Raw genomic sequence first — 13493 nt, forward strand, 5'->3', positions numbered from 1 at the left:
AAAGAAATTTGCACGGTGAGTGCCCTGGTCTTTATTAGGATGTAATGTTATAAAATTCTAGGTATTTACATGAAAAGGGAATAAAACATTAAGGAGAATTTCCTTTTTCTGTTTAATGCAGGGAACACCAAAGGGCCATTTTAAAGCTCTAGAAGTGCCAAATAAATTTCCAAAAGAGGTTATAATGTTTTAAACAAACGATAACACCAACCACAAGAAAAAAAAATCACAGAAACGAGGAGAAAATACATTTCCTGGCTCTGAAGCTGTTAAACATTCTGAGCCAGGAAACCTCCTTCACCGGGGCGGGGCAGGGAAAGTCTGGCTCTCCTGGGACCGATTCCCTGCTAAGTCGCCCCGAGTTTTCCCTCCCTCTCTCCTCCATTCTCCGCCCCAGTCTCCAAACAGGGAAGTCACAGGAGAATGCCAACGCATACACCTGAAAGGTGTCAGAATCAGACACGGATGCGTGTTTATTTTAAATGCCCACGCACTTAAAATAGGCTGTACTTGCAGACAAACTCAAGGGATTCCAAACGACTGGAAGTTCATCTTATAGATTGGGGCCAAGCCTGTAAAAGAACAACAGTAAAACACAGCCAGCAGGACGTTGCTTCGCTCCGAAAGGTTCGCGCTTGGCGCGCAGACCCTGTGCCCAGGCTGGGGCCTGGAGCCGGTGCCCCGAAAAGGCGCGCTGCCCCTTTAAAAGGCCGCGCATCTCCGGGCCGGCCTTCCTCCCCGGGGCTCCAGCTGTGATTGACGCTGGGCGGCGAGAGGAGGCGCCTGGCGCTAACAAAAGTCCGGCCCGCGGGCGAGCTGCGTCGGGCCGCCAGTCTTCGCTTGCTCCGGGCACCCGCAACAAGTGGCCGCCGCGCCCTCCCCGGGGAAGCAGCTGGCGCGCAGGGGCAGCCGAAGGAGGCGGCCGAGCCGCGGAGCCCAGGGGCCCGCCCGGCTCAGCGCCCACCGGAGGGGATCGGGGCGGGCGGATGGGGACCCGGCGGCGGCGGCGCGGCGAGCATCTGGGCGGCCCCGGGGCGCGGACTGTGCGCGGCGCTGCGCCCGCCGGCCCCCTGCGCGGATTCTAAGTGCTGCGGCTGTGCCCGGCCCCGCCTGGAGCCACCGGGGGTGCCAGGAGGGGACGCAGCACCCCCTCCCACTGGAGTGCGGGGACCTCCTCAGGCCGGAGGTCGGCCCCGGAGCGTGGGGGGGGATGTGCAGCTAACGGTCCCGTCGGGCAGGCTTTCCTCTGGCCGAGCGCGCAGGAGGTGCGCCGCAGCTATGGAGTGTCCCGGGAGACGGCGGGCATGACGGCTACAGGATGGGCGCGAACAATGGCAAACAGTACGGCAGTGAGGGTGAGTGGGCCGCCCGTCCTCAGACTCCCGGATCGCGTCCCTCCTCCCCTTTCCCTCGCCCTCCCGGCTGGGAAGGGAGGTTCTCGCCCGCGGCCGTGACGCACCCCATTTGGCACCCTGTCTGGGTTACCACCTTCGCCTTTGGCAGTGAGTGACCAATGAGTAGGTCAGGCGCCCCGAGGATGCTTTTCCACCGTGGGGGTCTCTTTAAGCAACTTCCCAGTTTGTCTTTGGGAAGGCTCAAGTTGCATCTCTGCTGTGTTTCTGAGCACATGTGCCTCAACCTTCCTTCCCTGGGCATCTGGGGTTTAGGAGATGATGGTTTGGCAGATGGCGGAAGACGTTTTTGAAAAATAACTCAGTGAAAACTTTCCCGGGCCTTTGTGCTCCAGCCCCCTGGACTCTACTGTAGCAGAAAAAACTTCTGGAAGGAGAAGTTAAGTTTCCATTCTTTGCTCGCTGCCCCTGCTCTGACAGCTTCATGAAACTAAGCACCTATCAGTCCTGCGAGGCGTGGAATGGCTGGGGGCTTTGTCTGGGCTTTCTCGGGGCTGGAGACGGGCAAAGGACCATCTGTTATGTGGGGCTGGAAATTGCACAGAAATATTGCCTGTCAAGTGGGAACTTGGAAGTTGGGGAAACTTTAAACCCCACCTACTCCTAAAAGGATGATGGATGTCTGGGTTGGCTTCTCCCTCCTCTCTCCTACCTCCTCCCACTCTGCATAAAACCGTAGCGTTGTATCCCAATTAACAACTAGCCCCTGATACGCATAAGGCAAAGGCATTTTTCTGCAGTTCAAAAGTTAAGAAGGTTTGTGTCTAGTGGTCTTGGCTGAAGAGGAGTGGAAGAGACTGGGTCAGTTTTACAGCCCGCCCCCAGAGGACAGTTGGTTACAAAGGAGGGGCCAGCGCTTGCAGACTGGTAGGAATGCAGGCTAGCTATTCAGCCTGTGGCCTGGAGGAAACTCTTATCATCCTGTCCGAAACTTTGAGCTGTGGCCACAGATGTGGGTGTCTCTGCTCGTTTCTCAGCAGTTTTGTGAAATTACGGCAGAAACCGGCCCTACAAAAACCATATCCACAAGAACCTTTTGTTTAAGTCATTCTTTTTCCAGATCATCGTGTTTTGACTTCCATATGTGCGTGTGTATGTGTGTGTGTGTGTGTGTGTGTATCTATGTATATTTCCTTGTCTTAGACAGTGATTTGAGTTTTGTTTTTTTTTTTGACAATTTTTTTTTAAAGTTAAAGGCTGCCTTTTTAGATAGCAAATGTGAAAGTATGCCAAAAAAGATTATTGGAGAATCTGGGCCACTCCCCAAAACGTCTTAGAGTTAATATTATAAAAATGTGCGGAAAAGTAAGTGATTAAGCCTTCTTACTCTGAGTTATTAAAAAGCTTTCAGGATATAATTGTAGCATGTGCTTGTCAATTCTGGGTGTATGCTAGTTGAACACTGTCGGGGGAAAAAGACAGCCCAAGAGGTACATAGAATCACTGCTATGAGTTCTTTCTTGAACAGTCCCCTGCCCCCACCCCACCCGCCTCCCGCCCCAGCCCTTCTAATCCTCTGCAACTTGTTCTTCTATCCCAGCATTCTCGTATTGTGCAGTGTGTGGTATATGACGACTTCCTGTCTGAACAGCAGAATTTTCAACCCTTGGGAGGGAAAAGGAGAGACAGGGAACTAATGTTCTCCAGCTGTTATCCTTAAATGCTACCTCTGCATTTTCACTTCAGCCGAAGTGAAATTTCACTGGGATCAGATTTAGATGCACTGTGGACTTTTTATAGGAAAAACCTCTTGTGCTCAGCTGATTCAAGAGGACCAATAGGAAGCTTTACAAGGTAACTGTGAGTTTTGGCTAGAGGTACACACTGTGTTTAGTTTTCATCAACTTTCTTCAAATGCATCGAGATTCCTCTGTTACAGGTGAGGAAAACAGAAATAGAAGTAACATGACCTTCTTTTTTCTTCTCTAACCCCCAGCTATACTGTGGCTCCTCCCAAATAGGGATGTAATATATGTAATGGGTTATGGTCAACTTTGTTATTCCATGGTAGATTGCAAATAACCTGCTGGGCTCATGTGTGGCAGTGCCATCTTTCTTATCTAAAATGTTACATTTCAAAGAAAGTAAAAGCAACCCCTAGACATAGTATCTTTATTATCAAAGCTGACTGAAAATTAAGACAGTTTTATAGAGTTAGTGGATTTTCTGTATGGTATATCTCAAACATAAGGAGGAAATCATCCATGAGTGCATAACAATAAAATACAGTGAGAGATTTATTAAAGTAAAATAAATATGGCTTGAGAAGTACTCTGTACTTCTATATTTGAGTCCTTGTGGATGAACTGCAACCTAACTTAATACATAGGCAAGATTGAAAACCTAACTTAGGCTTATGTACCTGTAACAATAGCTGAGGTCGGGCGCGGTGGCCCACACCTATAATCCCACCAATTTGGGAGGCTGAGGTGGGCAGATTACTTGAGGTCAGGAGTTCAAGACCAGGCTGGCCAACATGGTGAAACCCTGTCTCTACTAAAAATACAAAAAGTATCTGAGCGTGGTGGCACATACCTGTAATCCCACCTACCCAGAAAGCTGAGGCAGGAGAATCGCTTGAACCCAGGAGGCAGAGGTTGCAGTGAGCTGAGATCACGTAACTGCACTCTAGCCTGGGCAACAGGACAAGACTCCGTGTCAAAAAACAAAAGAAAAGAAAAGAAAACAAAACAAAACAAAAGCTGAGTCTTGGCCAATCCCAGCAGCCATATTCAACCAGTCATACACTGCTGAGTGTTCAAACTGTGTTTAAATAAGGCAAACGCCAGCCTGTAACCAATCCAGCTGTTTCTGTACCTTACTTCTGATTTTTGTATGCCATTTTGCTTTTTTTGTCTATAAATCTTCTTCCACCATGTGGATGTGCTGGAGTCTCTCTGAATCCACTGTGATTCTGGGGGCTGCCTGATTGCGAATTGTTCATTGCTTAATTAAATTCCTTTAAATTTAATTCAGCTGAAGTTTTTCTTTTAATAGATAGCTCGACTATAAAATATTAGTGTTTACGTATGTTTCAAAAATCTGCAACTTAAGTATATTTTACTTATTAATGACAGTTGACATCGCTGTGCAAATGTTTGTTGAATATTACAAATATTGTTGAATTATTAGAACTTTTAACACGTCAATATTCTGTTTGTAATCTCATTTTCTTCTGCTCTTGGAAAATACCTTTTCATTAAAAACAGTTATTCACGAGGCTTACCTTAGCAGATGTAATGGGGCAGAGGCTTCCAACTCTGTATTCCAAGGACTAGCGCTATCCGCATCACCTGGGAGCTTGTCAAAAATGCAAAACTACTCCATCATTTATCACATGCATGTTAAAGTTGAGAGAACTTATTGTGTAGAGTACAGAGCATTGACTTGGGAGTCTAAAAATTTAATTTCAGAATCAACTCCGGGGTGTTTGTTCTCTAAAGTGAAGAGAGAAATTTCTTATTAACACATTAGTTGTTATTATCTATTCCTTGAATGTGTAGTCATTCATTCATTTTGCTTTTATAATGCCGTAAGGGACCACTTCATAGAGATTAACTTTGGAAAGACATTAACTAACAGGGAAGTTAAGACTATTATTACCAAGAAATCAGTAAATATTCCGCCCACTTTTGTCATCCTTTTTGATCTCTCGTCTCTGTCTTCCTCACGAACTCTCGCCTCCTCTTCTAACTCAACCAGTCCTGAAATCCTTGCTTTTCTCCATAGATCAAAGGTATGTGTAAATTGATAATGAGTGTTTCCAAAGTGTTTTGTTTTCCTAAGTCCTTAGTGAATATTCAGGTTATTGGTCTAATTTGCAGCCCCATCTCCTATTGCTATTAGAGAGACTTGGATTTTACTCCGGGGATAAAGCTAATATCTACGTGATTAGTATGGTCTGGTAAATTCTTTTATGAAGGGATTTTTGTGTGTGTGTATATCTCTTCTTTCATAAAGTGTAAGTCCATGTGTAGAAATCTGGAGAATAAGTTGGGGTGCTTCAAAGTCATTAGAACCATTAGCTTTGACTCCACTTAAGCCAAATAAATCTCAGTTCAAGTGGGAAAAGAGAAGCTGCTCTCCCTGCCTTTTAAGGTTTCTGAGCCTCACCATCACTTACTCAGTGGTTTCAGTGTTTTGTTTATTCTGCTTCAGCAGGTCAGAGGCAGTACCATTTGCACTGTTAACAGCTTCTTTGCAAAGCCGAGGACATTGTTGAATTGGGGCTGATGAGAGACCATAGGGAAGGGGCGAGATCCTTGGTAACTCTGCTGCTCTACCAAGGAATGGTGAATTCCTTTCACCATCTCAGATTGGTGCTGTCAGATATGAGGAGAGCCAGTTGCCTGAGAGCATGAATCTTCACAAATCCATCGCCACCTCAGGAAACATATCTTGAAATTATAGTAACAATGGCAGCTAAAATTTATTGAAAGCTTTCTATGTCTGGGCATAATTCTAAGGACTTGCCATGCAGCGACCCACTTCATCCTCGCAAGGATCTTATGGGGTAGTTACTTGTAGATTCCACATTTACTAATGAGGAAACATAGGACGAGAGAGGATGATCATTTTCCCAAGGTCATTCAGTGAATGTAGGCTGAATGGGGACCCAGGGCCAGCTCTATCTAAGCCCAGAGTCATTTATTCATTCATTCAACTTAAATATATGTTAACTTTTTACTTCCCGCTATGGGCTGGGGACTCATAGATTCTTAGGATAAGTCAGTAAACAGATGAAGGTCCTGTCCTTGTCGTTCGTAAATGCTTGTGTGTATGTGAGCTTATGTGTTGGGAGGAAGGGGAACTAGAACGGTGAACACCCACACACAGTAATTCAGTAAACCATGTGGTACACTGTAAGGGGCTAAGGTCCCTGAATAAAGAAAATTGTCAGATTAAGATGATTGGGAATATGGGTGTAGGGTATTACATTTTAATTAGAGCAGGCACCATGAGCCTTACTGAAAAGTTGGCATTTAGACCAAGACCTGAAGGACATGATGGGCTGAGCTTTGAGGATCCACGTAGCATGCTGGCTGCTACTTTTAGTCACTGTGATAAACCGAGGGACATTCAAGTGTCCCCCACATCCGCTGGGGGTGAATTCTGAAAACCCCAGTGGATGCCTGAAACTTGGAGAGTGCTGAACCTGATTGCAGTCAGTCGGAACGTTTCTGTCCATTTCTTCAACCCTCAAATTTAATTCCATCTTAATTAAGCACTTATCATGCATGGTGGCTCTAACTTTTACAGTTTGAGGTAAGACAGCAAAGCTAGCAGGAATTTCTTTTTCCTTCTTCACAGTTTTACGGATAGAATATTCATTCTTACTGTAGATCTTAGCAGCCTCAGCATACGATTTTTTTTTTTTTTTCCTGAAGAACTTTCAACTTTTCACTTAAAGGAAGCCCTTTATGACTTCTTGGCATATTTTAATTGCCAGCATCATTCCTCTTGCACTTTGGGGCCATTATGAAGTAGAATAAGGGTGACTTAGACACAAGCACTGCAATCCCTCCACAGTCGATTCGATGACCGAGATGGCTATTCCGTGACTCCGGGGCAGGAAGTGTCTACAGTGTGGAGACGCTGGACCTCCCAAGATGGTGTGAGATTTTATCACGCTCCTTGGAAAGAACTCAAAATTTAAAACTTAGGAATTGTCTATTTCTGGAAATGTTTATTTACTACTTTTGAAATACAACCATGGGTTGCTGAAACTGAACAGTAAAACTATGGATAAGGGGGACTTCTGCACAGTTTATGCTTGTCGTAGACAGTTGAAGCTGCCGTAACAAAGTACCATGACCAGGTGACTTATTAACAACAGAAATTTGTTTCTTACAGTTCTAGAAGCTGGAATTCTGAGATTGGGGTTCCAGCATGGACAGGTTCTGGTGAGGGCCCTCTTCTGAGTTGCAGATTGCTGTCTTCTCATTGTATTCTTGCATGACTGTGAGGGAAAGCGAGCAAGCTCACTCTCTGGCCTCTTCTTTTAAGGGCACTAATCTCATTCATCAGGGTTCTACCCTTGTAACCTAATTACCTCCTACAGGCCCCACCTCCAAATGCTATCACATTGGGATTAGAGAGTCAGCATATGAATTTTGGGAGGGCAAAATCATTCACTCCTTTGCAAAGTGTGAGGGCATAAATTTATCATTTTGCACAAAGTATAACATTATCTGTCTTCTATAGTCAGCTATTCATACAATGCAACAGGGTCAGTCTGGCCACTGCGCATACTAGATTCTTTGCTAATATGTTTCATCCACTTATAACAGATAAATTGTGACTTCATTCAAGGGAAGGGAGGAGAAGGCCCAGGGCCTGCTCTTCAAACGTAATATCCTATTATTGCTTTGACTACTGAATGCTGCCTGACTTATTGGATATGTGCATATTGGCCTAAGATATCTGAAAAAATCACCCTAGTTCTGAGTAGACATAGGTGTTCATCTTTTGCCTCTAGTGACTAATTTCATTCTGATGCAAGTCAGAAGTAAGTGATACTGTTCCACTATTTGTTTCAAATAAAAGCATTAGTGCAGCTAACAATACCATCTTTGGTCTAACAATGAGAAGATATTTTTCGAGATTTGGGGAATCTTTTTGCACATTTAAAACAAAACAGAAAATAGGGGTAGCTTTTCTTTTCATTTGGAAATCAACTCACATAAACTGTCTTAACTCTCTTTGCCTTTTGAAATAGAATGAATTCTGGATTGATTTTGAGTATTAAGATTCACTTTTGTCCTAAGGCCATATCCACTGGTGTCTCTGAAAGCTGCATAGATAACTTTGCCTGGCTGTTTGATAGAACTTTCTAGGTATTATGCATTTTAAGATGGCCTTAGGGATGTAATAAAATATGTGACAGCATCTGGAATAAAATCTAGAGTGAATAAATTTCTTGAATGGATGAAGGGAATAAATAAAGTTTAGATACTTATATACAGATGCTCCTTGACTTATGACAGGCTTATATCCCAATAAAAAATGTCTTAAGTCAGGTAGGGCACGGTGGCTCACTCCTATAATCCCAGCACTTTGGGAGGTCGAGGCAGGGGTCACCTGAGGTCAGGAGTTCAAGACCAGCATGGCCAACATGGTGAAACCCCGTCTCTACTAAAAATACAAAAATTAGCTGGGTGTGGTGATGGGTGCCTGTAATCCAAGCTACTCAGGAGGCTGAGGCAGGAGAATCACTTGAACCTGGGAGGTGGAGGTTGCAGTGAGCCGAGATCACACCATTGCCCTCCAACCTGGGCAACAAGAGCAAGACTCTGTCTCAAAAAACGTATATATCTTAAGTCAAAAATGCATTTAATATACCTAACCCACCCAACAGCATAGCTTAGCCTAGCCTACTTTAAATATTCTCAGAAGACTTACGTTAGTCTTTGCTTGGGTGAAACATCTAACATCAAGCCTGTTTTGTAATGAAGTACTGAATATCTTCTGTAATTTATTGAATGCTGTACTGAAAATGAAAAACAGAGTGGTTCTATGGGTACTCACAGTACAGGTTCTACTCAATGCATGGGCTTTTGCGCTATGGTCAAGTTCAAAAGAGAGTAAGTTGGGACATTATCTGTACCTTAGAAAATGACATTTGAAGAGCTGTCATGAAGAAAATTAGACTTCAGAGTGCTGAACAAAGAATATATGTAAGTTACAAGAAGTTATATTTGGCTCAGTCTAAGGAAGATCTGTCTAATGATTAGAGCTGCCCAAATAGTAGCTGGGCTACCTAAGGAAAGAGTGAGCCCTCTCAAATGGGAAGGTGGGAATCACAGTGGAGGAGGTTGTGCTAGAGATTTCTGCATTGAGTAAGGGGATCAACTACCTGACCCTGAACCACGTTCCCTAGGAAACATTCTATCACATGTGATTATGTTTGATGAAGGGTTATTAGTTCTAAGTCATGCTGCTACTTTTTCTCGTCAGTACTTCTTTCTCTGTCATATTAGTTACTGATTAGAAAGTACTTCCCTCACTTTTTCTGGGCTAATTATGTATGTGAGTGTATTATACATACGTGTTTATATCTATCTAAATATATTCAGATATTAATTTTGAAAATCTACTAATTTTCTTTATTTCCTTGCCTTCGGTGGGAGATAACCTGCACCAAAAATTGGATTTGATAAATGACTTCCTATTTTCAGTGCAGTAATGGATACCAACTAAACTTACAGTGTTATCGTTGCTTTTATTACTTCCCTAAAACACATAGATCTACTGAACTTGAAGCAAGACCCTTAATTGTGTTTATGGTGAATGACTTGAATAAATTTTTTCACTTCGAGATAAGACTTTTAATTGATGTTATTGGTCAGTGATATTTGATCAGAAGCTACAGACTAGAACCATACAAAAAGGGCATCTTCCTCAGGGAGCTCTGAGGCACTTTTGTATAGCACAGGGTCTACTGGGAGGGGCAGAGTGGCAGTTCTTTCTCCTGGTAATAAAATCAGTGTTGGCGGAACTTCCTCAGAATGTAGCTTCTTTTTTTTTCTTTTTTTTTTATTCCTGCTATAGCTACAGAAATTCAGATCTCCTCTTTCATCTCTTACTGCATTAATCTCTAGATACAATAAGATGTACTCTAAGGAAGTTCAGAGTCTAATTGAGAAGCTAGGCATTGAGGCCAGTGATTTCCAAACAAGATAATCTTCCTGATTCACAGAAAGACTCTGCTTCCCCAGTGTGCTAAATGTGGACATGAGTGAGAAGTGGGAAGTGTGCCTAAGAATTGAGTTACCCTCTAAATAATGACAACCCTGGACAACGTCTTTAATTCCTGAAATGTCTAAAAGATGTGCCTATTTTCTAAAAACAAAACCCCAAAACCAAAAAAAAAAAAAAAAAAGTGAGTAGCTGGGAGGAAGTAGAGCGTAGGCTCTTGGGAGAAGCTAAATATTTTGTTTAGAGATTCTCCCTGGTTATCCTCAAAACCATCATATTCCATTTCTCATATGGCTTGGTTCATGGAAGGTGATTCCTGTGGGTTCCGTGTAAGTGAGGACCATGGTATGCTTCAGCAAAGGGGCAGAAAAACCTGGCCTGCCTGGGTGCTTCCCCAGCCTGTGTACCGCAGAGAATAATAGTGGAAGCTGGTGGGCAGCTACTTCTAAAACGTGCTAGTTAATACCCCAGAGAGGGACAGCTTTAAAACTTTTGACATGAATAATCACTGACCATCTCTGAATTTTCCTGGGTAATAGAAAACAAGCACATGGTCAGCATTTTCCCCGTTCCGTAGCTGAAGAAGTGTAGACTGTTTCTGGAACTGCAAATCTCTATTAGGTTGTGAATTACATGTACTCATTCTATCAGTTCCTCTTTAAATGCTTAAACCAGTAACAAAATGAAAAACAGTTGTTAGCACTGCGTGAACTCATAATTGTAACTGTAGAAGCCTTGAGCAATGTGTAGAAATGTTATTAAAACATTTTTTGTTTGCCTCCCTTTCTGTGGTAAATTCCTTTGCTGCAGTTTCCGTGCAGATGTAGCAGTGGAAAGGGAGTCAAAATTTCTAGAGAAAAATTTCAGGAATTTCTCTGATATTTGTGGATTGGCCCTTTTGCTGCAAGTAAGCCACTTTTTGGCAAGGTAGAGAAGTCAGGAAAAGTCTACTTATGTGTGAAGTTGAAGCTTTTGGTTCTATTGAGTACTGGGATCAAGTAGTGGAAGCATCTTGGTTAAGTCCAAGACCAAGGGCAGGTCTTACACATTCCAGCTGTCAGTGGTAACTCAGACCCCAGAAAGAAGAAGAAGGTATGCAGCTGAGGGAGGGGAGGAGGAAAGAACATAAAAATAAGGAGAGGAGAGAAGAGGACAAATTCAGGGAGATTGGGAATTAGAGCATCAATTGCCCTTTAATGTAAAAAGAACAAAATCAATGTTCTACTTAACTCTCTTTTCTTAAAAAGAAAACTTAGGGGACAAAAATGATTATTAATAGATATTTGGTAAGCTTGGCTATTGCCAAGTTTATTCCATTTTCAATCATTTTAATAATCATAGCTAGCAGTTATTGAGCACTTACTAGGTGCCACTTGCTTCCAGAGCACCTTAAGTCATTCATGTAATGCTAAAGACGGCCAGTGAGGCTGGCACTGATGATCGATCCCACTTTACAGTTACCCACACAGAAGCTTAGATGCCGACTCCCTACCCAGGGTACAGAGCTGGTGTGTGACTGAGTCACACTGGATTTCCCCATGTTTGCTCTGGAGACCATGCCCTTCCTCACCCTGCCCGTCACCCTCTTTTTGGTTGCAGCCCGAATCTTTCCCAATCTTTGTTTTGTTTCTGTGTTTAAAAGAGTTGCAGCGACTGAGAAGTGGCCCCCTCCAAATGACAGTTTTATGGGCTAGGTTATCAAAAATGAAAGGCATCTTCTGAGGGAAACTTTTAACTCATTTTGCTCCCTTTCCATAAGAAAAATTAACTGCTCATTAGGAAACAATCTGCTGACAAATTGGCAGGTTATCCAGTGTGTGTAATAACTTTAGCATATAAAATGATGAGCATATTCTTTAGAGTTCACAGAGTGAAAGTAGAGCTGAGAGGCTGTCCTCCCAGGTTCTCCAGGACATTAGTAACTTTTAATTGATCTTTGCGCTGGAACAGCCCTTTACCTGGGGTAGCCTTTGTGCCTACACACAAGCAAAAGCTCATGGAGGGCTGAGAAGAGTGTACACATTTAACTTCTAAATAGCTGAGAATTTATACTTTATATTTTCCTCTGGTTTCAAAGCTACAAATTTAAAACAGCAGATGCTGTGGGGAATTATCTCAACATATATTAGAGAATTTGCCCTTCTTTCTCACCAGTCCCTGGCCCAAGCTTCTCCATGATTATGTCAGTGAAATTGCTTTGTAAATTTTAAGGCATTTCAGGAATTAATCTCATTTATCATCACAGGAATGGTGGGAGGGGCATCTATCATTATCGTCAGTTTATAGGTGAGGAAACTGAGGTCTTGGCAGATGAAAATAGGGACCTGCAAAGAACAATGGGGATCCTTTCATCACTTTTGCACCTCTATTAGGAATAGAGAAGTCTGGGTCCTTATTGGTCGTCTCAGAACACGGGCCACAACCCAGAAGTGTAGCTTTGAAGTGGTAAATTATTATGAGAATGCAGAATGAATTACTATAAGACAAAAGACCATGACAAACTGACATTATTCATTAGAGTACACTTCCTGGTTAAAACAACTCAGCAGGGGCTCCCTCCTCTGCAAAACTCTGTTTGGGACACTAAGAGAAAGTTATTTTACTGTTGGGAAGATCAGAGAATCAGCTCTAAAGCTGGGGACCCTCAGCATCACCGGAGTCTTTATTCTCTTCAGTCTTCTCCTATCCTTTGTTGTTGAATAACTGCATTTCACAGAGGTCTTTGGAAGGGTTTAGGTCCTGGGGTAAGCCCTTTAGGATGAGTTGATATCAGAACTCATTGCTTTTCTATCTTTGTTGAATAGATATCCACCTTATTTATTTGGTCTTTAATTGCTTTACTTTCCATTCACTATCCTCTAGTTTAATCTCTATTTCTTTTACTGTTTTCTATTCCTTTGTGTTTATTCATTGCTCATCCTTCCATATATGCACACTCGTGTGATTATAACCCTCCTCACACTGTAGGTCTTCAATATAGTTTTGTTAAACGAATAAATAAAGATGGATCTATAGCCATGATCTTTACTGAGTCTAGGAAAAACCCTATGAATAGCCGTGTCATATTTGCTGGGAATCTTTCTTAAAGTTGGACATTTTACCCTCGTAAAAAGAAGTTTCTCTGGACATACGTCTTTTTCTGAGGATATTCTAGTTTGGAACTTTATTTTTATCAACATAATTACATCCTCTTATAGATGAAAATAGTTTTGCTTGTATATTTAAGGAAAAATGAAATATGTGTTTTTAAGCATTGCTGAAGACAGTTGCTGAAGACTTCAGCCTCACCCATTTACAGTATTGTTGACCTGTTTTCAATGACTAGTATTGAGTAGAATCTACTATGTATTTTTTATTGAAAATTATGCTCTTTTGTAGTATTTG

The 13493-nt window shown here is 42.7% G+C and overlaps 1 protein-coding gene across 1 annotated transcript in view; it reads left to right on the forward strand.

Moving 5' to 3' along the window:
- Positions 1 to 821: 821 nt before the first annotated feature.
- FBXL7 (F-box and leucine rich repeat protein 7) overlaps positions 822 to 13493 on the forward strand; it is a 434790-nt gene continuing 422118 nt past the window's right edge. The window contains exon 1 of the mRNA XM_054488427.2: positions 822 to 1355. Coding sequence (XP_054344402.1) covers positions 1319 to 1355 — 37 coding nt within the window. The 5' untranslated portion in view covers positions 822 to 1318. The remainder of the gene's footprint in view (positions 1356 to 13493) is intronic.

Source organism: Pongo pygmaeus, chromosome 4, assembly GCF_028885625.2.
Source record: "Pongo pygmaeus isolate AG05252 chromosome 4, NHGRI_mPonPyg2-v2.0_pri, whole genome shotgun sequence".
NCBI lineage: Eukaryota > Metazoa > Chordata > Mammalia > Primates > Hominidae > Pongo > Pongo pygmaeus.